General features: G+C 42.1%; 1 protein-coding gene across 1 annotated transcript in view; it reads left to right on the top strand.

Moving 5' to 3' along the window:
• Positions 1-25,119, top strand: part of naaladl2 (N-acetylated alpha-linked acidic dipeptidase like 2) — a gene marked incomplete at both ends in the record, with an annotated part of 178,577 nt that extends 153,458 nt beyond the window's left edge. The window contains 3 exons of the mRNA XM_080832749.1: positions 15,589-15,682; positions 20,419-20,617; positions 24,933-25,119. Coding sequence (XP_080688875.1) covers positions 15,589-15,682; positions 20,419-20,617; positions 24,933-25,119 — 480 coding nt within the window. The remainder of the gene's footprint in view (positions 1-15,588; positions 15,683-20,418; positions 20,618-24,932) is intronic.
• Between the last annotated feature and the right edge of the window lie 225 nt (positions 25,120-25,344).

Genomic DNA, 25,344 nt, shown 5'->3' with positions numbered 1-25,344 from the left:
TCATAAAAGCACGTCTTAACCAAGCGCATTTCCACTGAGTCTGAAAACGTTGATATGGCAGCAGCAAGGCAAAGACATAGACAGAGACAGCGAACAGAAATATTTGTTTCAACTCGTATAATTCATATATTCATATATATGAAATTAAACTTTCCGAACGTAATTGGAGAAATTGATCGCACCCACATGCAAACAGTCCCACCTTCAATCCGCGAACACGTTTACCGAAACAGAAAGCACACATATTCAATGAATGTCCAGGTCATATGTGATGCCAACATGACCATTACTTACGTGGAAGTGGTCTGTCCATGACAGTTTTATCTTTCGGAATAGTGCCATTTATCCATGATTGAGCAACGGTGATTTTGGAGAGGCCTGTCTACTTGGTAAATGTATTTGTTTCAGTGGGGATATATTGTAGTGAACCCATGTCCCTTGTAGAACGTATTAATCTCGCCATGTACACATATATATTGTTATAATAGACAGTTTATGCATTAATGCCACCAATAGCATATTATTTATAATCGTGTTCTTTTAAACATCTCGCTGTAGATGATGGCGGGCAAAACAACAATATAACCCATTGAATCAGGTTCAGTGATTGAGCGAACGTGAACCAATAAATCTATCTCGCTATCTATTCGCTATCTATTCGCTGAACCTTAGTTTTTTCTTCCTCTAATCTCCATGGTGGCAGTAACTTGCTGGCAAGTTCTCCAGTCTTTTAACGGTGCGCTAAATAATGATTGCCCAGCGCGTATCTGGCTTGATAAATATCACGGAAAATGCGGGGAATCACCGTGCGTTAATGTGCGCCTGGCAAAGATGCGTTCGCAAATCAATCTTAGTAAATCAGGCTCTTTAAAGGGCGGAGTAAGCACAGTTTGCCCAGCGCAGATCTGGCTTGATAAATACCAAGTAAAATGCGCAAAAACACCGTGCGTTAATTTGCGAACGCAGATTAAGAAGCGCTCGCATATTAGTAAATCAGGCCCTTATTGTTTTAATCTGCTCTTTCAACATCCCAGTATGCCAAAGATATTGATGAGTTCTGTAGAAATATATCACTGCTCGCTTATTTCTCAAATGAAAGCCTTAGTGACAGTTGAGACTATCAGAAAATAGATCACTGGATGTGAACGCAGAGTGAAAGAGACTAGATGCCATGAATCCTTACTATCAAATGGGATTAGATTGATGATGATAGAGGGTGACTGTGAGGCAGGGAAGAGTACTGGACCATGCAACATCCCAGAGGACCATCACTGCCATCCAAATGTCCCATGAGGACAGATTCTTACATTATCTTGCATTTTGTATCCAACTGCCTCTCATGTGTTTGCCTGTGTTTAACACAAACCGCATTCCCACTCGCACTGAAAGCCATTTATTTATCACTATTTGACTGTTAAGTTGTCATGTGGAAATGAGAGCCAAACAGTTAAGTTCAACCGTCAGTCTCCTCAATTTATCTTGTAACAGGAAGAGGTAGAAACCTTTGGGGTGCCTGTGCAGCTTCGCTGCTTGGCCCCAAAATACAAGGTTTAACTTAGCAGCTAATTAGTTCATATTAACACACCCCAGCAACAGCCAACTGTTAAGATGGCTTCCTAAACTAGAGAGCGCTAGGATAGTTCTGGCATGACACCTTGCATTTTCCTTACACTTCGTAGCCTCGTTAAATGCAGTCAGGTGGAAATACACAACACTCGTGACTTTACCGATATGGAAGACTGAGTGGGAATGAAAATGTGTTATCTATCCTGTGCTGTTTTGACTTGATACATGAATGGGTTTGGTATGTGAAAGAGGCTGCATATGTACCTGGGAGAAGGTGAAGTTAACCCAGAGTGCATTATGTGCGGCGCCACTGATAACAGGAACAAAGGAGGCGAAACAGATTAATCAGCCCCCCCTGTTGTACATCCTGTGAGGGAGTGCCAAATAATGGGGGAGCAGCCGAGATGGAACAGCACCGATACGATGATGGACCGAGTGGCCATGTGTTAAGAACCCATTAACCTGCTCAGGATGCAGGGAGAGAGGAAGCAAAACGAGAGAGATGGATTTGGGCGGGAGAGGGATGGGGGGGGTGGGTGGTTGAGAGGGGGAGGGGAGGAACAAACAAGATGAGGGAAGGAGAGAGGGAGTAAAAGAGTGTGATGTGTGAAGTAGAGGAGTAAAGAATGAAAAGCAGAAGGAGGAGGAGGAGTATTCAGGGAGGGTTGGAAAGATCACCGAGAGAAAGATGGAGTTGCCTCAGAGGAAGAAGCTTTAAAATGAACCTGCCATGAACCTCATGCTTGATCCCACACTCTGTCTGCCCACCTGGTGGGGAGAACTGAATGCACACCACAGGCAAGAGAAGCCATCATTATGTGGGAAGGGAACAGGAAACTTTTTGCTGAGGGGAAGGGCGGTTGTAGGGGCGCAGGACTGATAGGTAGGGGGTGTTGAAGGTCCCAGAGTAGGCCTGTGCATACAGGCTGACAGGTCAGTGTCTGTGTGTACCTCAGCAGAATCTGATGAACAAGTCTAGTGCAGCCCAGACTGACAGAACATCTGCGGCTGACTGAGACCTGTGCTGTGCTGGGTAGCAGTTGGCAAGCTTTAGAGTCCCATAGTGCACAATACATTTTGTTGGTGGTAGACAATATAATCTTAGAATACAGTGAATGCATTTATCTGTTTGTCGTTGTCCCTTGTAGTTTGGCCTGTGTGATATTGCCATTTGACGAATGTGAGTAAGGACTCTGAAAGACTACGAGTTCCAGTCTGCAGGTGGCACTTATGAATATGAATATGAGCAGGGAAACTCGACTGAAGTACTGACTGCTTTACCAACCTCAATCACACTCCAGATGTATTGAGTGTATATAACAGAACCTGAAGGCTGTCTGCATTCCTTGAGCCATCCAGAGGCCCTCATCGTGTGCTTCTCTGGCAATTCCATTGTTCGTTCTAAAGTTAATCATAGAAAAACTGTAGAACAGTTGAAAATAAGTGCTTCTTTTGCGCAATGAATAGGATTCACATGAGTGCCTCGTGCGCTGAAACTCAATGTGCTGCAATGCGGCCATTTGGTTAACTTTCATTAACTGAGAAAGTGCTTTAATTTCTCAATATACTGTTGAAGCAGATAACATGCCATTGTGGCTGGGATGGAGGGACATGGCAAGTGGAAGCTTTTGAAATCAAGTTAATTGAACAGGCTCACTTAAGGTCCATCTGTGTTTGAAACAGAAGGATGGAATAATTACATGAAAATTGGAATTAGCAGTTCATGTAAATGCTCCGAGCCGCACCACATTGTTCAGGCGCACACCTACAGGAAGCTTCCTCCGAGCTCTGGGTATGGGTGATGTGTCACCGCTCTCTCCTCTCCTGCTACACCTGCTGGTATTCCCCAAAGGAAACCAAGTGAGGCTGGGGCACTGGGTGAGCTCTACTGAGCCAAAACCCAGAAGACCCACTTTGGTGGATCTCATGTCCTACCGGGGTAGGGGTGATACAATAAGAGAGGACACAGTGGCATCTTGAGTTCCCACCTTTAGGGGGTAAGGGGTATGGTGGGGATGGTGTGTCTGTGATGGTGGCCCATCACACCATAGCTTGGCCACACAGGTGTGTTCTTTCTCCTCTGGGAGAGGTGTGTGTGTGAATGTGACAGTGAGCAATCGAAGTGAGCCTTACACCAAGCTTGTCCAATCATAGAAGCTTGACATGTTCCAACTCTCAATGCTGTACAATACATGTGTTTAGGAAGCTGTCATGGTAAAGGCTAAACATAGTGTCCAGATATAGTTGATAGACTGTGCAAAAGCTGCTCATGTGTTATGTTGTTATTTTGAAATGAAGCATAGAAGAAAAGGCATAGGCATACAATTGAGGTGTGGCTGTGGTTGCAGACAGCCGGTTATTCTCGTGTCTTTCTGTTATATCCATAACAGAAAATAAAATATCCAGTCAGATTTTCAGGGCCAAGGAGATATGAGCCTTTTCTTTACAGTCACACATGTCACCTCACCTCATTCATGCTCTGTCTGCCTCTTTAACCTTCACCTATCACCCACACATGCCTAGTTCAGTTGGTACTCAATCGCCACACATGTTCAGTGAAGGATGAACTTCTTCACACCATTCTCCATCTGAGGATTAATATGTGTCTCGTTGCTCTGTCAGACTTCCTTTGCTAATTGTCATTTATTGGTTTCTTTGTTGGGTCTGCGGAAGTGGAACGCTTCGAGATGTTCATTAGACTGCAAAGAGAATCACAAAAGCTTCACTTGTGAATTTCACACTTGACTGTGTTCAGCTTTTCTTCATAACAAGAACTTAAAAAATAAAAACTGGTGACCTGGAATGAATCTGCGAAACTGCTTAACTATGTGCCCAGATTGCTTCTATGTTAATACATAGCTTTTTGCCGACAATCAATTGTGGCCGTTGGTAGAAGCTATTTCCATTTTTACTCAACTTCTTATGTGGCCTTATGAACTTGATGTTTGAAAGGTTTACAGATAATTTTAACAAGTTTGTCTCAAATGTTTGTTGTGCGAGGAAAACGCACTTCGCCCCGAAAAATGCAGATATATTTCATGACATCTCATTAATTTAAATGAGCTGTTTTCCCCTGAGTCTTTAAATGTGCTGTTTAAAGCAACTTTAAGAGGCTTGCATCTGCTTACTCCCTTGCTTGAAAAAGTGTCCGGAGTGCCGTGGCTGAGACTAGCCGAACAGCAGACCCAGATAAAACACAGTGTATTCTCCCGACTCTCTCCTGTCCGCTCGTTTGTCCCTTTCATGAGGCACAAACTGTCAGATTTCCACCCGCCTCATTATCTCTTTAAACCAGCACGACTCCTGACTGCTGATCTCTCCCCTCGCGAGCAGTCACCCACTCACCTCTCCCGCTATTCCAGACGCCTTTTCATCCGAATAGTGCCATAGAAGTTTATTGTGCCTTAATATACAATAAGACGAGATGTCAGGAAGTAATTCTCCCAGACACACCGGGATTTAACTCTCTGTTTCGACAATGCATCTCCAAGACGGGTTCCTTTATCACCTGGGTAACACAACTGGCGTCTGGGTGTATGAGAGTTGACACGGGGCTCCAGTTGACGTGCATTGTAATGGGGGGAAGTATAATTTGTCCGGAGATCCACGCCTGTCCAGCCTTCTCCCCACGCCATCCCTAGCGCAACGAGGATGCAGAGCACATCCATCACTCGCCCATGATTAAAAATCCTTGCTGCACTTTTGAGACTTGTCTCCTTGGCGGGCTGAAAAATTGAAAACTTAGAAATTGAGACAGGATGACATGTGGGAACTCACCCAAGCACTTTTGAGAACAACCCCCCCCCCCCCCCCCCCCCCCCTCCCCACTCACCATCACTTTTTTTTGGAGCAGTCTTTTGTCTTTTGACTGCTCATATTGTATTTCACTATCCTCTGTCATCTTTAAAGAATAATGGGGGAATTTGATGATTTTACATACTGCTAAATGGAGGCGTCACATTTCAGATTCAAGATAATGTTTCACTTCATTGAGGACACTTATACAGCTGCTCACTTCTACCAAAGCAGTGGCATGTACTGGTTGAGCAGACTGACTTCTCATAGGTCCAGAGGTCCCCCAAATGGTGGGGACACCATTCCACAAATTACTTCAGGTACTTCTGATGTTAAATTAATGGATTTGTTCTTAGTTGGCCCTGTATATTGCACCAACACATGGAAAGGGCTTACTGCATATACGTATTGCTTCCATCCACTCTCCATAAAAGTAGATCATACATTTTATCAATATATGCGTCATTTAGAATAACACAAATATCTGAAACATGCTTAGAGCCTCAGAAGCACAGGTTCATTTGAAAGACCCTGTCCTCAGTACAGCTGTGCATTTGTTTTACATCTAAACGCCTGAGTACCTATATATTTAATGCAATAATATTTGACAGTGAATCTTTAAATGATCCTTGTTTCTTTGACCACAATGCAAATCGACAGTCTTTTAAAGATATAAATGTTGTTCTATCTATTTAAATGGAGAAGATCTATCTATTGATCAATCAATCTATTCAGTCTATTTTGCTATCCATCCATCCATCAATCCATCAATCCATCAATCCATCAATCCATCAATAGTCTACAAACTATAATGGTGTTGTATGAAATACTACCATTAGCAGGATCCAGAGCTATAAAACAGGTCACCCTGATACGGCTTGAGGGCTTCTGCAATTGTCAGAATATTGAGCATATTACCTATGACAGGCAAGCCCAGCTCCCCAGCTCATAGCTGTTTACCACAATATGCTATATTAAGAACACCTTGGCTGACCCTGATTTTCTACATTTTCAAAGACAGGCAATTCCTGGACAACTCAGGTTTTATTTGCATGAAGAGCCAATGTCTTAAATACATAAGCTGTGTTTTCTTTATTTATTAATTAAAGGCTTGAAGGTTTTTTAACAGATGAATAATATGTATGTGTGGAAAATCAAGGTCTTTCATGGAATAACATGTCTTCTCCATTTCCTCCTGCATGATGCCTTGTTCTCCTTTTTAACTTTTTTCCACTTCCAAAGGGTTCTATTAGTCAATTCAGTCATGTGTTCAGGCTGTTTTCTCCAGAAGTCCCACTTAAGCCAATTAAGAAGGTCTGATTTACATCTATAATTAGGCAAATAGCACTTAAATTGAAATTATTAAGGGATTCTTGGGACCTAAATTGTAGTCGTGGGTTCTGTCTCAAGCAGTGTTCCATGGGGGAAAGCATTCCTCCAGACCGGAATTCTGTAATGTTTTCCAGCTGCAGGGCAGCTTGGGTCTCCAGAAACCCATCACTGATTAATAATGAATATAACCCAGCACAGAAAATGCCTGAAATAATATCCAGTTGTAGTGCAGAAAAGGATGCAATGTCTGTGAAAACAAGTCATAACTTGTAACGTTTTAGCTGAAAGCGTAGATCTTTATACCATTATGCAGCAACATACCTGAAACCTATTGAACTCTCATTATGTTAAATATGCAAGGACTGATGGGTGCCATGGCTTTCAGGTAGTAAAGAATAATACACATGTTGGTATTTCTATATATACAGTACATGACATGAAGCAGAAGTTTTTTTTTTCTACTGTTGGAATGACATTGACACCATTATCCCACTTACACTACAGTAACAACATCCTCATACGTTCACTTGCAGACAGGAACCAGACTTGTTTGCAGTGCTTCATTCTGCCTCACACCACCTCTTTACTGTACTTAGTAATATCAAGCATTTTGTGTGTCTGTAGCTCCATGGTTCCATTAATTCGTAACCTTGTAACATGGTGAATTGATGTACAAGTGCAATACAGACATAAAAAATACAGAACCACTTCACTACTTCACTACTGCACTACGTCATGGGTAGATAAGAATTCAACATTGGCATTAACTTGCAACAATCAGTAATTTAACAAAGCCATGGTACAATTGTTTTGTGTGTGTGTGTGTGTGTGTGTGTGTGTATATAATATAGTGTCAGTTTAATGACCAGGCATTATGGACATAAATGGAAAGTTTAACAACGGGAATGTCTATAGGTTGTGAGGCTTTTTTAAAGATAGTAATACAATATATACACATATACTGCTAAAAACATTTAGGCATTGAAGTAACTGCTCATGCTTTGCCAACAGGGCCTGCTGCCACTTCTGCATGCTAACATTTAAGTGTCGCTGATGCGCTAACGCCCTTACTTACACTTGTGCTTAACTATTCTCAAGTGGGTAATTATGCCCACCCTTCAAACCACCCTTTCCTCCTCCTGTGCTCTGTACTTACCAGGGCAGGTAATAGGGAAAGTAGGTGAGTGAGAACGCCACCTCCACACTTGGCTGGGTGTTAAGTCAGGAGGTGAGGAGTGGATTGCTTCATCCATCACAGTTGTGGACCATAGGCTTCTCTAGGGGGACTCTAGCCCATTGTACTAACCTTTAACCGGGGGGGGGGAGATGAAAAACAGGAAGGAGAGGCAATCAGGCTGGCATGATTGGCAGCAGTCAGCAAGGGGGCCATTTTATTGTGTTTTTAGGAAATTACATATGGGGTTGGGGCCGTTGTTCCCCAGGGACCTGTCAACAATGTTTATTAAACAGCTCTGTCATCTCTCTCTCTTTCTCTCTCTCTCTCTTTCTTTCTCTCTCTCTATCTCTCTGTCTATGCACTTTCATAACCTCTCATCACAAATGACATTCTCGGTGGCAAACAGGAACATGCTCACGCACATCTCAGACACCACCAGGCTCCTCAAATGTTCCTTTCTGTGGTGCTGTTAAATATGTCATTCTTACTATAACCACCTAATTATATATCTGCACTGCTGTCTGTCTTCTCAACACGCAAAATGCCCAAGTGCATTACTCTCTAGTATCTCTCTCTCTCTCTCTCTCGCTCACTCACTCACTCTCTCGCTCTCTTTCTCTTTGTCTCTCTCCTCCTTTTCCCCTCTTCACTGTTCCTCACACATTTCCCTTTGGGTTTATATGCATTAGCCATGCTACGTGTTTTGGGCACAGCACTTACTGACAGTGACTCTTGCAGGCATGAATGATGCCCTTCATCTGCTAACCATACACTTTGAGTTTGCTGCTAGACCATATGGTTTTTGGAGCCACAAAGTGCATTTGATCCCTTTTAATACCAGGCCTCTTTCTGGAGTGAGTGAAGGGGAAAAGGAGCTGGATTACTGTGCTGGCATTCCCCCAGCCTCTGTGTTCTCGTTCTTTTAAGACTGCCCTTCACAGGTTTTAGCAGATGCTTCGATTCTGTCTATTCTCGCAAAATATATTTTTTTCTCTCAATTTTTTTTCCATTTCACTCTAGGCTGGCATTTTTCTTCAGCCTTCAAGATCTCTCCTATTTTCTGCCTTATTTGATGTTGCCTAATGTAACTCCAGCCTTTTATGTTTTAACTTTAAGACACAAAGGACACCCCACACTAATTAGGGCAGCCATTTAATTTCTAAGTCGACAACAACACATCAGTGTAATAATATACAGTGATCAAGCACCTTTCAGTTTGTACACTGATAATAGTTGGTGTCATTAAATAAAACTAACTTTGATGACAAGTTCTCAGCCACTAGGAGTTGTGACTTATTTAATGGGATTCATAGGCTTTCTTATCATCTCTAGCTGTCATTGCAAAAATGATGTACAATGCAGCCTTAATTTAAATTATGATGCAGATGTTTCCCTTTCATGTTTGTACAACATATTAGATACACAAAACAGTAAACGGGTTAGAATGGCTGAAATTGGTTCGAGCCACCATGTTTGTTCTCATGAACAGAGCCAGGACTGTGTACAAACACCAGAGCGTTTTTTAGCACACTTACTGCTATTTGCTTAATTTGATAAATAGTGTATTGGATTACAATCACGGACCCCAACTTTAAAGATGACTCACTTGTATATGTATTTGTCACAGCTCTAATTTAGTTATTGTAACAGCTGTACCAACAATAACAACAACATGTTTTATAGACTTTCTAGTACAAGAACAATAAAAAAAAATACTGTAGAATTAATTGTAGCTGTACATACTGTAAATACAAAGTCCCCTTTAATCACCACGTGTATAGCTATTACCTCTCTTACATACCTGACCTACTTCACTTTGGACAGGACATTACAGGATGCAACACTAGCTGGAACATTTGAATTCTTGCAAATAGTGAAGTGGTGGTTACATTATAAATGGCACTGACTGATATGCTGTGAAAGCGGTTATTAGTCATCATATGTCTGCAGGAGATTGTACATCAATCATTACTTTCTCTAAGGCATTCTGTTAGGATCAGTCCGTTATATAATTGGTTTACATTCACATTTGTAATAGTTGCATTATAGGGTGCAACCTCAATAGCTGTAACATTGTTATCCTTCACATATAGTCTCTCCTCGGTGAATGTGCAATCATAAGCTGAGCCCGTGGTCAGGTCAGCGTTGTTTGTTCTTAGTTCAGCACCAAGAGAGAACAGTCTGATGGCAGGGACCACAGAGGACATCTGTCTGATGGCAGGCACCACAGAGGACTTGTCCAAACAATGTCACCTCCATTTTCTGCTCGGTCTTACTCTTGATTCCTTTTATTCAATGATTTCTATTAACTAATTAGTGCATTTGTATGTGTTAATATATCTGATCCGTGAAGTTGGGAGCATAACACTTGGATGAGCATGCAGATCAAACACCTACACTGCCAGGAAACATGCACAGTTAACAGGAGATTAATAAGATGGCAAAACATGTGCGTCTGGTGATCAGACGTCCTGTGAGCTTGTAGTTTTGAATTCAACTTTGTGGGGGGAAAACATCTTAATTAGTCCCTGCCGTCACCAGATGCTTGTCATCTAATCATGTTGCTTTTGCACATTCCGCCACTAAAACCAGTGCTGTTATTCTCTGAGTTTCTTTTTTTTTTTTGCTTACAATGCCTAAATCTTGTCAAAAAAAATGGATGTTGTCATTTAGTTACCCGTGTGTTCTGCATGTGGTAAGCTGTTCAGTTTTGCAGAATATATACAATAGACTTCTCAAGCCTGCCAGGGGACTGCTGTACCAGCCCCTATCCACAGAACACAGTACTTTTGATTTCATCAGCAGTAATGCAACAATAGTGTCGCTCGGCAGAACCTCGCCCTAGAGTGTGAGACTTTTTATGGAGTATTCAAAAGGAAAAAGATTAAAGGCACCTTTTTATCATATAAACACATTTCCCCTTTAAAGTCAGAACAGGTCACACAAATGCTACTTCAGCAGCCCTGCTAATTTCCCTTCATTCCATTAGAGAAGGTCACTTCCACTCAACACTTGGATGGATTCAACTACCCTAACATTTTCCTACATGTACATTTTTTCCCTGCAATTTTGTTGTATGACTTCAAATTTAAAATGTACCTTTCTCAAGCATCTATATGACATTGACAGTCAGTCACTCTTGTTTTGTGTGCGTGTGCGTGTGCCTGTGCCTGTGCGCGTGCGTGTGTGGACGTGTGTGTGTGTGTGTGTGTGTGCGCGTGTGCGTGCGTGCATGTGTTTGCGTGTATGTGTATGTGTGTGTGTTCTCGTTGCCATCTGGCTTGATAATGAATGGAAGCAGAAGGCTGGGAGATGTGGTATCAATCTTCCAGACATATTGCTCACATAAAGACAGGCGACAATGGTCACCAAAGTGATAACTAATTAAACACTCCAATGTAACATCATGCATCAGCTCTTGTATCCTGTCTACTCACTCAGGAGATGTAACAAGACTTGTTTTTCACAAATAAGTTGAAGTTGACAGCAGTCACTTGCTCCTTTTGGTAAGTTGTCCTGGTTGCAGAGCATTTCAACTACAAGCAGTAACTGGAAGGTGTCTGTAAGGAGTCTTGTTTGTTTGTTTGTTAGTTTGAAAGAATAAAAGTATCTATTTCTGTCTATGTTTTCATCATCAGCTATGATGACAATGTTTGTTGATGTTAGGGAAAAGGAAAAATCTGAGTGACACGTATGCATACTTTTGTGTCTCGCTTGTTTCATTTAATTTCCTATAATTAAAATGTTCCCAGATTTTCTTCTGAAAAGTCATTTTTTTTATTTGAATGAGTAACAACACTTTTCTGTGTTTTGATCTTGTTTCTCTGAAGACAGAGATTGAAGTCTCTAGATTCCATTTTGAAAACAAGACGTTTTCGATTTAACTTCTGTGAGATTTCGGTGACGATGTGGTTCATAGCATTGTACTTCTATGAATACATTTTCAAAGATTAAACAGAGTTGTCTCATCTGCTAATATTCATACTGATACTAAGAGAGGTGAAGTTTGAGGTTAAAAAGTTTTGGTAGATAAGTCACATTTTTGCAGATGAATGATCTTGTAGATATAATATTTTAGAAGTTAAAAACTGTCTTGCAGTAAGCGTCTGAAGGTCAGATTCTTGTAACTCCTATATGGTCAATTAAATCTCCTAAAAATGTCCACTTAAATCGCCTTGCAATTAGTGTTAACTTTCAAGATATCCAGTCTTAGCATATCTTATGCAGGATATGCATAAACTGTTCTGCAGTTTAACCCATTGACTCTCTGTATCATTTCATCTTCAAATCCTGACCCCAGCACAGATTGTCATGATCATTGCTGACTTGATTTGATCCAGCTCAGGGGTGCTGTTAGCGGTGACCTCTGAAATGGGATGATGCGACAAGCAAATCGCCACAGCATGTCCTAGCAAGATTCAGAGTCAGCCAGATTCTCTCTCTCTCTCTCTCTCTCTCTCTCTCTCTCTCTCTCTCTCTCTCTCTCTCTCTCTCTCTCTCTGTCTCTCTCTCTCTCACTCACTTTCTCTCTCTCGCTCTCTCACCCCCTTCTCTCACTCTCTCTCTCTTTCTGTGGAGATTTAGTGTTTGCCACACCACCACTCCATCACGTCGGCTAAGCTTTTCCAAGGGGGCCCTCTGCTGTTGACGTGCAATCAGGTCCTCATGCCGCCTCTCCTTGCCTTCTTTCTCCTATCTCCTCCTCTTGGCCCTGTACTCTAATGTACACAAATATATTCTCCTACAACCCCCCCCCCCCCCCCCCAGGTGCTTTTCTGTGTCCTGAAAAGGAAAGCAGGCAAGATTTAAAACCTGTGTGCTCAGACTGACACTTTCTCAGGGGCGGGTAAGAAATCTCACTCTGCACTGCGGGGGAGAGCATTCAGACCACAGGATTGCAGAGGACAGAGAGAAATGATATCCTTGGTACAAGCCAACACAATTTTAAAAGGATGTATTGGCCAGGCATCACATGTGATCAGGGTGAATTAATTGTGAAGCATAATGGAAACAGAACTGTCATATGTTCTTCTATGTAAAAAAAAGCAAGATTCAGGAAAGATCATTTTTTAGAGTTCTTAATGTTGAGCCACAGGAGACATTGATATCTTATAAAAAAGTTGGGGGAATAAACAATGTAGAGTATTTTCCCTCATCCCAATTTTTCTGGTAAGTCTCTGCTTCCAGTTATCAAATGGCATTTTTTTTATTCATCATATAAATACTATCAGGACAGTTGATAGGCAAGCCTCTAAATATTTCAACCAAATATTTCACCAGGCCATATCAATATCTAAAACAAATATGTGTTATTGGCTTGACTTATTATGGAAATTAGCTGCTTATTAGTTCAAAACACACACACACACACACCTCTATGATTTATTTTGGTCAATGACAACATTATCTCCATGGAAACTGGCATATTTCCTTTTTCCAAATACTTTCTGTTCACATTCTGTCATATTTTCTAATCATATAACAAATGAATGGCAATGAGACTTTTTGAGTTTGTGTCAATTTTATCCAAGGGAACCCACTATTCATCCACTGGCATCTTTTGTCCATGTTCCACACCTTCAGTGGCTCTCCCCTTTTCCCCTCTCACATCACATGATGCTTTCTCCAGCACCCCCACTCTGCAGAGCTGCCCCAGAAATAAGACCATAAATAAGAAATCAGTGGCCTTCTCTGTCCGGGTGCATTACTCGGACGTGATGTATGCTTTCTGCAGTATTATTACTCACTCTGCTCAAATCAATGCTCTAATCTTTCCCCTCTGTGATTGATAGCCCACCAGACCCAGCGTACACTGTAAGGCGATTTAATAAATAGCAGAAAAGCTCCATAAAAATTCTCCAGCGGACTGTTAAAACATCGAAGGCATTGCAGATGACACAGTGGCTGAAGGGTCATTTGGAAAGGACCACCCGGGGGCAATGTATCCTTTAAACCCGAAAAATAAAGTTCAATAAATGGCTTCAGCATGAATTCAGCCTGAAAATGTCTACCCTACTGTAAGTCATAATTTGACAAATGCTAAGGCCAATGATTTTTAGCAGAGCAGAGTTCGCTAACCCCCGCACACCCACACAGAGATACACTTCCCTCACCATGGCAACTGCCTCTCACCTTGCATCCCTCCTCCACCTATGGGTTACATTAGTAGCTGGTTGTGGGTGTCAGACCTGCTATTTGGGTTTTGTGTTGAGACAGATGGGTTTCCACTGAGGCCAAACTAAGGAGAGAGTGTTTGGATCACCGCCCGTGGGTCAGCACAGCGTGATCCTTGACTGGCTCCGTCGAGAGTGCTTCTCACAGCCAGGTGGCCAGAAAGCCTCCTCTTTAGAGGCTGGAAGCTGTCAGGTAGAAGATGACTCTAAGTTGGAGCCATCTGAACACTTAATTAACCAAGAGCTAATTCCAAATACCCATAAGAATAAAAAAAAAACTGTCGTCAACCGGTGAGTCCCTCTTGGAATTAAAGCCAGTGTGATCATTGTATTCCCCTTTCTTGTTTCCTTGGTCTATCTCTTTCAGTCCAGACTATCTGTATGAGCCTTAGAATCTATACTGAAAGGGATTACTGTAGTTTAGCCTATCAAATCATCTCTTATGGGAGTTATGAAGTGGTAAATTAATGAATTGCTCCAGTTATAACCTCTGCCAAGGAGGTTATGTTTTCGGTGCGGTTTGTCTGTCTGTCTGTATGCCTGTCTATCCGGAACCAGGATTACGGAAAAACTACCAGCCCGCTTGTCATGAAACTTGGTGGAATGGTGTAAACTAAGGCCGGTTTAAAAGGAAGAACCCGTTACATTTTGGAGGGAATCCAAATAACGTGGTGGATCCACAAATTTAGTTTCACTTTCGTTAACATTGTAATATTGTTAGAACAATTGTAAGCAATTGGCCTTGGTGGAGGTCTGCGTTCTCTGAGTCCACTTATAGTTTCAATGTAAGCCTTTAGGTCACGCACTGAAGATCTATTTTTGTGTATTTCTTACTCTGAAAACCTTAAGGCTGTGCAGTTTGGCTGATGACAACTTAATCTGATCTCTGTGTATCTACTAAAGGTCCTGGACTCAAATATTGCACAACAGGGTATGAGGAGGCAATCAATAAGCTGCCTCTCATACGGCAGACAGATATGATGACCTGAAAGAGACGAGACGTGTTCAATCCGCTCCGTCGGGGAGAGATACCAGAGTACCATTTGTGATGCCTGACTGGCTCAGAGGCTGCCAATAGAGGGGGCCTTGTAATATGTTTCAGTAGATGGACAAATAAAGATGTGTTTGCTGGTTGCCCAAATTGAGCTGTTGGGTACTACAAGACCCTGATCAGCGCCTGAGATAGGGAGAAATCAATGAGGGGGACACATACAAAGGACAACAAGAAGGAGCATGCTGCCCCACAGCCAGGGGGTTTCAGCCAGAAACATGACCTGCCTTTCGGGAGGCAAGCTAACTGTGGACCATCAGTCTCTAACTGGGTTATGTTTGAATGAAGGACCATTTAGGTCTGTTGAATTGGACACTGTGAACACTTAAACCAATAGTTATGGTCAGGCAAGGTGACCATACCTTTCTGTCTGACAATTTTTCTTTTTCGATCTGGAATGTATCTGACAGTGCATTTTTCATCCCTCTCCAGTAAATACATAGCCTGGACAAATTGCAGGCGTAATTCACAGCTGTTCTCTCTTATTGATTTAGATGACAGCAGAGGCCGTGCTACGTCTGAGCACCGAGCCCGTCCTCCCCTTCTACCCTCTGGACATCGCCCTAGATGTGCAGAACAAACTCAAAGGTAAGACTACTGTCCATTTCAGAAATTGTTTTTCTACTTGTAAACAAGTGAAATGCTCTTTCACTTTAGAGGTGACTGTGTCTACAAAAGCCAGTGGCAGTGGGTATTGATGTAGGTAACATGGACAAGTGTCAAGGTTATCAACGATCAGGCATGTGGTGTTGCTGAGGTAGGGGGGTGAAAGAATAGAGCCCTAGAATAGGAGTAGGACTAGAATAGCATCATGAACTAGACATAGTTGTGATTGGCTGTGCTTAGCTTATAATGTGTTTGGCTGAACTGAAATCTCCTTAATTACCATAAAACTTGTAAAAGATGTAGTCATGCTTTGATACTTGCAGCACAATAACAAGGGATACACACAGTGTACAGGTAGTTTGTATCTACACTATTCTCTTTCCATCATTTTTGTTTTCACTACACCCTCAGAGTTGATTTCAGGTTTTATCGTAGAGTGTTGTCAGCGTGTATTATTTATCTCGGTGTATAAGCTGGCAGCATAACGTAGTAGGAATATTGCTTTAGCCTCTGTTACATACATAAGGCCACAACTGCAGTCAGTACAGGTTAGAAAAGTATGAGGTGGTCATTGGGGAGGTTTAGAGCACTGAATACACTGTACAATTAGGCATTAATACATCACTGACCAGGCAGAGAGAAGTCGACTGAATGCCCTGCACATCCCAGTGTGTGCGGGGGGGGTGGGGGGGTGGGTGTGTGTGTGGATGTGTGTGTGTGTATGTGTGGGTGTGTATGTGTGTGTGTGCGTGGGTGTGTATGTGTGTACGTGTGGGTCTATGCAGTGAAATAACTCACTTCTGCAGTCCAGCCAGGGGACTGACAGCCCCTCCTCCTCCCCATAAGAATGATTTAGTGGTAGATCATCTGTTTAGGTGGATGTATCGATCCCGCTCCACTCTCCACTCTCCACTCCCTGCTCTTCACCCCACCCCATCCCCGCCCCCCATTCCAGCACTCCCTGCCCCTGGCAACGCGACCTTGATTTCTGCATTTGTAAAATTCAAATCAGTGGCACTGGCATTTTCTCCCTTTGCCGCCACTGAAAGCGAGGGGGGATTATCAGCTTTGGTCTCGATTGCCTTTCAATCCCAGCCGCCTTCAAAAAGGGCACCTCGGATAAAGGGGGACCAAAAAAAGAGAAAAGAAGAGAAAAAAAGATAGAGCCAGGAAGAGAGCACGTTTGTCCTGTGACTTCACTTGGGGAAAAAATCCCTGAGGGCCATAAAATAGCTTTCCCTGAGTTTTATTTCTAAATGCTCGGCTCATTTTTTTAGAGACTTTGAACTGGGTTTGAGCTTGAGAAACAAGGAATTTATTATGGGGAGGCCTTCAGGTAAGCTTTACTGTCAATTTTCATTCAGTACAGATAGTGGCTTAACTAACAGTCCAACACTAACGCACGCAGTCAAACATTCTAAAGACAATTGCACACGTGCACACATACACTTCCCATCATATATATATTGTGTTTGTAAGTCAAAGATCCAACATATGCTACTGTTATTTTCACCATATCACTTTAACAAACAAACATAATTTTATCCTAATATGATTAGAGGCAGGATTTTAAAATGCAATTCAATTGGTATACTACAGATCACCATGTCAGAATTGCGGTTCTGAAAATGAACAGTTGTTGAAGCGCGGTTAATGACAATTGCAGATAGGAAAAGCCAAAGTTAGAAACGAGGATGTGTAAAGCCGTTTGTGGTCACTTGACAACAGATATGGATCACCTTGTAATGGCAGTGAGTAGTGGTGGGATCTGCAGTGGAGTTATTTGGCCCACCCTGATGTCCACCAACGGTCTGAGTGCCATGACTGAGAATGGGAAATGACTTGGGGTTCCTCACTGGAGATATACTGAACTAATGCACTGGGATGGCAGGAGGACCACAAACAGGTTGAATTAAATATAGCGTGCTTTTATCTCTGTGGTTAGAAATAAAGTGAAAGGGGGAAGCTTTGTAAATAAATAATTCTGGGCAGCCAGGGCTTGATCTGGCATCTCTTGATGTCACCCACTGCTTTTTTTTTTTGGCCCATAGAGGAGTAAATGGATTTTCACAGACACCACGTGCAGTTACACTATTCATGAGAAATGTAATGGATTGTCTGAGATCAAACAAGCAGGGCTAATTGAATCCTTCAAGATCCTTTGTCCGCCTTGGTCTCTCTTTCTTCTCTTTTTTTTCTCTGTATAAAGAAAACGCCTTTGGATGTTCTCTGTCTTTCAGAACATCAGAACTGTGCCCATTTTAAGAAAGTTCAAGGAATGTCCTTCTAATAAACGATAATACAGGCCGCTGCTTTGGTGTGTGGGTGTGGGTGTGTGTAGAGTATGTTGCCTCATCTCTCTCCAACCCTGAGAGTCTGACCTGTTTGTGGGCTCGTTTCATTTTCCATTCAGGCTCTCTTCCCCGACTGAGGTCCTAGGTGTAACATTGCATGGCCCGTGTGCCTGTCTGAAGATGGTGGGGGCTTGTGTGACATCCTCACTGACTCTCTTCATTTGTTTAATCTAAGTCTCAGCTGGGTCTGTGCCAACACAACTACATCTGCGTCAGAATCTCTGATAGGTTCCAGCTATCCTCCCACATGTTTCATAACTGCACTGCTCCCATGGAGACTGGGGGAGAGTGAGGGAGAGGGAGAGAGATGGAGGGAGGGAGGAAGAGAGACGGAAGTTTGTGTAGGGCTGCAGTTTCTTTGCTATATTTATCCTGTCTTTTTCTCTCCTTGCTCAAAGTAAGTTGTCACAGCGAGAGCAAACTCTCCAGTGACTAGTCCTGTTCCTTGCTGGGCCTCTGACTCTTTCTTTACTTGCTGTTACTCACTCTCTCTCTTTCTCTCTATCTTTATCTCTCTCTCTCTCTCTCTCACTTACACAGACACACACACACACACACACACACACACACACACACACACAAACTATATGCAAAGATGTACATGAACATAGATCAAAGAAAAATGCATGAAGCATGTATAAGTGTGCTGAGCACAGCTGTAGTGAAGGTTAATTACCCACACACATTAAAGAGCAGAGAGTTGTAAGTGTGGCACATCCTTGAAGGGTACTCTGAGGCTATTAATGGGATTCTCATATACCCTAAGCAACACTCATTTCCTTCTGTCCACTGTCTATTGCACATTTATGCATGCAGGAACATACATTTGAAATACAGAAATATAGCAAACCAAGACCTAAAAAGCAAAGTGGTGCTTAAACACCAATTGTCTTTGCCGCCAGCTGAATGAGCTTGTTGTCTTCCATTGGATTCCCTCGATGCACTTTAGTGATAGACATTGGTAATGCCCATCATGTCCAAAATATTGAGAATGTTAAGTGATGAGAATGTTTTTAGTCAGCATAGGAGCTCAGAGGCATATGATTGTAGAAGAGGTCTGTGGAGAGGTGTGAAGAGCATTTAATCATTCATCTTCTTCATTGGCTGTTTTGATCTTATCAGAAGGCTGTTCTCTGGCTTGTCCTAAAATTCCACACGTGTCAGGTGCTGTGCTCCCCTCCTCAGCATTGTTTTCAGCACAGCGTGCATTAGCACTCCCGTCGTTCATGACTGCACAAGTGCCTCTGAGGGAATCACACCGAAGCTCCTTCAAATGATGACATACCGGAGAATATTTAGGCAAACCTGGGTGACTGAGCATCGCTTAGAATCAGAGAAATGCAATCAGTCTCGATACGTTTGGAACACACCTCCCATGTGCTGATGTTTAGTCATGTGTTTGGAAATGTGTAATGGTGCTAGATGTTTATCTCATTATCTGATTGAAAGCCAGGGTTGAATGGGCATTTCTGCACGGAGGAGAATTAGTATTCATCAGCTGCGTTGGGCTCGCATGCTCTTGCTTTTTGCATAGTGATACGTCTTTGATTCCTGTGCCATTCATGGATTGCTTTCAAGCTGATATCATACTGTCTCTACATGAAATGTGAAATATGAAAGCATGAGATTTTGCCCTCATAATTGAAATGTACCTCCAGTTGTTTTTGGATTAGAGAATATGTCTGTATTCCAAAATGTGACCAAAGTAGATATGATGTAACGAAATTCCAATCTTACAAATACTGCTGGGCTTTCAGGTAGTGCATTTCATAACTTATGTAATACAATTCATTTTTTTATAGTATTTATACAGCAGTAGATTGCAGACGTTTCAAGCTATTCTTTTGTTCCATTCTGCTGTTCACATGTATTCTGGGAGGCACTGGAAATCACCACCCTGCTTGAAAGCATTTAAAGCTGGTGTGTGTTTTGTGAAGAGCTGCCTCCGTGTGTTCACTGACACAAGTTACAAGTGTAAATCTTTAAAGATTAGACAATAGTTTACAATAGTTTACTTTCTAGAGATATAGGAAAAGTAGTATTTATAGTATAACGGTGGTGTGTATGAGCATAAAAAGTTAATACCTGTACCGCTGTGACCACTGACAGTGAGTGACTGCATTCTGTTTGTTGGGGAAAACAATACAGTAATTTCTGTTCCTGTTGACAGTCATTTCTTGAACAAACTGATATGGTTTCTCTCCATCTAGACTTCTGTTTTTGCTCAGAGTGTCTCAGTGGTTTTTTTTCTCCTTGAAGGAGATAATAGACTTCTTCAGCAACAGATTGAAGAGCAAAGCATAAGTCATCTACAAGCCGTATGTATTTACTCCTGCTTGCACCATCCCCTTACTTCACATTCAGATGACCCTCTGCTGACAGGAGAGCTGCTGGCAGCAGCCGCCATCTTGAGAGACAACTCCACCTTCCTCCAGTCCGAGACCATGCGGCCGGCCAACGACCCCAAAGAGAGGGACCCCTCCCACGTCCGCATGCTGAACGACGTGCTGCGAGGCCTGGAGAGAAGCTTCCTCATCCCAGCCCCACCAGCTGGATTGTACAGGTAACCCAACCCACCCCCCCCCCCCCACACACACACATACACACACACACACACCACAACAATGCCCATCCATCACTCAAATTGTGGATGAGAGCCTCCCTGTTGAGCATCCATCCATACAAGCAGAGCCCCTCTCTGCCAAAATTTGACCCTCAATTATTCATAGGTTTAGACCTTTATTGGAGGACTGCTTCAGTTCTCCCGCAATCCATTATGTATTATATGTTAAGGCAAAGAGCTACCAGATAACAAAGGGAATGGGGAAGGTGATGGAGACAAGTGGGTAGACAGTGTTTGATGTTCCTAGACAGAGAAAAAATAAATCAATTATTGAGACGGCCGGGCTCGGAGTAAAACAGACTGAAAACTTTCACCGTGGAATGGGGGCGACTATGTAAAACATATGTCTTACAAATGAGTTGACATGCTGCCAAGGCACTACACAAATGTCACAACGACATCTGCTACTGTGGCACGCCATAGAGTTGAGTGTAACTGTGATTGAACAGTGGCTGCGTTCGGAATCTGCCTTTTGTGGCATTTAGTGGCTTTATCCATTCTCATTGCAGTCAGACAATCTGAATTGCTAAGGGAGAACACAAAACACCAGAGTGCCACTACCTCATCAGCTTTTAATCCCATTCCGTCCCTTCCTGGAGACAGACAGACAGCCTAAATTGATGTTTGCTTGCATTACACTTGCTGACATACTCTCAATTGTCCATGCATGCTTGTATCAGTCTGTACCACGAAACATAATGTGTCTTTTGAGATCAATTTACCCCATTTTTTTTCTGCTGCTAAAAGGCTACAGCAAATTCTGCAGCAGAGACGGAAATTTTCAAGTTCTTGTAAGGAAATGAATGATGACATTACTTCCCCGTAGTCTATTGTGGGTGACTATTCCAGGCAGCCGAGATAGACATGCCAATTTGCATTTCTGTCAAATGCACTCACTTCAGACAAGCAGGCTGACAAGGGGCTGAAGGAGGGAAAGCCTGGTTTTGAATATTTCATTTTGTGGAACTTTTGGGTTTTATTTTGTGTTGTACTTCTCAGTCTTCAGCCATAGATGCTGACTATATCTCTGGAGATTGTATTATATTGTTGTTTGTGAACATTGCAGCATAACTACAAAACATATATTTTAGCAGACGTTTATGCTGTGTTGCTATTGCACCATACCAAATAGAAGATCAACTGCTATACCTATTCAGGTTAGAAAAACAGACTTTTCTATTGCTATTTGACTGCTGTGTCATAGTAACAGCAGTTCTATATAAATAAGAGCAGGCGAACCTGTATATACTGATTCTTATATCAGTTTCCTTTCTGTCTGGAAAGTTCAAAGTAGACTAGGTTTTTAATATTCGGTTGCCATCATCTGCTGTCTTCTGCTGTAATGTTGCAAACTTATGTCTTACCTGCTTGTCTGATCCACAGCATGTTAAGTATTTCCGATGAGTTAAGCCCCATATTTAATCATTTTGTCAGTGTTACAAGGAGAGCTCATTTAAACTGACTGTAGCAAAGAGGATAACAGCGATAAGCAGATGCAATATTGTACTCAAGAGAAGTTGAACTTAGAAAATGGCACTAAAAGGGAATTTCAACACAAGTTTCATTAAAGGACAATATACCTCTCAGACTCATGTCAGCACATGACATACTAATGATAAGGATCATCACAGATCATATGACTATCTTCAAATAATCCATTCTGCTCAAAGTACCTATCCAATAACAATCTATCTGAACACATCCTATACGTTCCAGTGGGGTGCCATTCATTGTTTAACCATTTGTGAAATTGTAGAAAAAGTGCCACTGAGCAGCATTGTGATCCTTTCCGCAATTATCTGTATCTAAACACTTTCCTTATGAATAAATTCCCTCTCTGAGACACTCGGGAGACATAGCCCAGTGTTGATTGGTATAATGTGAATGCACGTCTAACTGAGCAAGACAGCAGTTATCATCAAAATCAGAATTAAGCTGTTCAGTCATCTGCAACTAACATTCCAGCTTAATGACCTCACAAATACAGGGGGCAAATACTCACCCAAAAGCATACATTACATAAAACTGTAATTTTGCTAATCAGTTTCTACCCTTAGTTTTGTTTTATCAACTGACCTTGATGCAGATACCTTTGTGCTAAAGGGGTTTTGGTCAAATAAATATTCCCATGAATTGAAAATGAAGAATTTCACTTATTCTGTCATGTTTGTCCAGCTATGTCTATGCTTCAGGCTATTAGACACTACCATGTCTAGATTAGATTCTGCCCTGACTGTCTTGATGAATAGCTTAAATAGTTTGGGTTGTCCATTAGGTATTACATGTGATTCGAGAGCCAGATGTTTTGATTTGGCCATGTCCTATCCAGTCTGCACGTGTTGAACACAGAGTCAGATTACGTGCTTGATTACTTGACCTCAACTATTCTGGCCTGCGGGGCCTAAGGGACTTGACACATTGATATTTCCAAGTTTATTTTAGTTGGGACTTTGTCATTGCATTCCACGGATGCCTTCAGTAATCTTCGCTCATTAGAAAGAGGAGCTGGCATTGCAGAGGTGACATGATTGTAATCAGATGGTAATCAACATTTTCTGGAGTGGCTTGATTAAATTAACAGAAGGTGAATGGGAAAAGATTAAGTGGCGGGGCCTTGTAAAGCACAATATTCATTTATCTCCCTCTGTGTTCAGTTCTTGAGCAACTGCGGAATTAGTCTCATCGCACTGACCTCCGCATTCTTCCAGTCGTCTGTGTAAGCTTTTCACCCCGCCCCGAGTCATTTGTACTTATCACCTTAAGACAAAGCTTTTGTAGGTGGAAGGTCACCAATGTCATGTTTTTATCCTGTCCAGACCAACAACGTGAAACTTTTGGCCTATATATAGCCGCTTCCAGTGCATATCATGTTTCTGTAATGAGTACACATAAGAAAACATATTGATTGATTCAGTTGTCTGTGAGTCATCTTCCCTTGGAGGAAATGGGGGAAGAAGGTAGGTAGTGATGAAGTGATAGAAGAGAGAGAATGAGGGAGGAAAGGAGGTGAAAGGGAGGCGGAGGTAGGCAGAGAGAGTGCAGGAGGGCTATGTAGGTTGTCGTGGAAACAGCTGTGAGGTATTTGACCTGACGAGGACCCGTGGAGATGGATAGCACTCAAACGCAGCCTGTAAAGTCCGCTGTGGCAGCTAAAACAAACGTCGTTATGCTGTCAGCACCTGACAGATGATGCCTGACTGACACAGGGGATGGCGCTTTATTAAAGGCTCCAATTTGTTGTGTAGTGGAGAGCTCTCTGTTTGTTAAACATGTGAGGATACTGTGCTCTCATCGATGGCCATGGGATGTTATTGAGATTTTTCAAGCTAATTATTTAGGGACTTTACAGTTGTGTGATAGACCATGACAAAACCAAAGCATTTGATCATAATACATGATCATGTGCATGTTCTGTTACCATTACTATGTAAACATAGAGCGGTTGGTTTAGAGGTCACATGTCTACACTTTTAGTAATGTTATGTTTCCTATTTTTAATATGATGTGTTATGGCATTTGCAAACCTAAACCTGTACATTACTTTGTAAATTCAAAAGAATTCACTGCCTATACAATATTCTCAATATTTCTTACTCTTCTTCTCCATGGCGTGCTTTATTCAGTGTTATGATGCTTGATGCCTTCAGATTGCTCGTACCGGACCATGTTGGAGCTGTGGATTTTCCATCAGAATTCTCAGTCATTGCCACTTTTCCTACAGTGTCCCAGTGCATCGTAATATAGGAAATAAATATTGAACCTGTACAATTGAAAGCTTATTGATTCAATATAAGAAATCCACAATGGAAGTGTCACGCATTTATATCCCTCTCAGTGACTGAGGTGGCAGTTTACTCTCCAGCTTTTATTTAACCAATTGAGGTCTCTGGAAGTACTGCTTGAAGTTCTTTCACTCAAACAAAAGTAGGCCAATGTAAGCCAAGGACTCAACATAAACTCAAGGTCAAGGTGATGCTCTAAACCCAAGTCAGCCTGTTTACAGATAAAGAATTGGCTCATTTGTTCTACTTAGGATTGTGCAGCCAGTTAAGACCAAGAACAATCAATGAATGACCTTAGAGCGTAAAGAATAACAGCTCAAGAAGCCTTTCACGTTCACCCGCACTAGTGTAAGTGGAGACAGCTCCAAACCTCAATCCGTTCAAGGAGCCCATGCTTAGATTGTGTGCATGACACCTGAATCCTCTGCAATATTGATGACCCCAACTTCTCTCTTTTATCTCCTGTCCCCTAGGAATATTCTGTATGGTCTGAGCACGCAATCCTCCCGTTTCTCCATACTGAAGGATGTCCAAGAAGTGAAAAGGCATCGGCCTGTAAACCAGACTCTGTCTCTTGTCTCCAATGCCATCAGGTCAGCTCAGAAGCTTGTCCAGAGTGGGCTTGAACTCTTTGAGAATGAGCCAGACAGCTCCCAGTGACACCAAAACCAGCCATGTTGGAGAGGTTGCTAGTGTCCCACTCTCAGCTGACCTGAACAGCAGGAACAAACTCTGATGTGATTGTTTTGCACTGATTATCTTAATGACCAAAACCATCAAGGGCTTGGAAGACAAGTCCCATTTTAAGCAATATTAATCGAATTGCATTTGCGAGTGTCCATAAAATGCTTTTGGTTCATTTCTCAAGGTTTGTGCCGAATGTCT

The sequence above is a fragment of the Sprattus sprattus genome (genome assembly GCF_963457725.1).
Source record: "Sprattus sprattus genome assembly, chromosome: 2".
NCBI lineage: Eukaryota > Metazoa > Chordata > Actinopteri > Clupeiformes > Clupeidae > Sprattus > Sprattus sprattus.
This window is presented reverse-complemented; position numbering and strand designations above follow the sequence as displayed.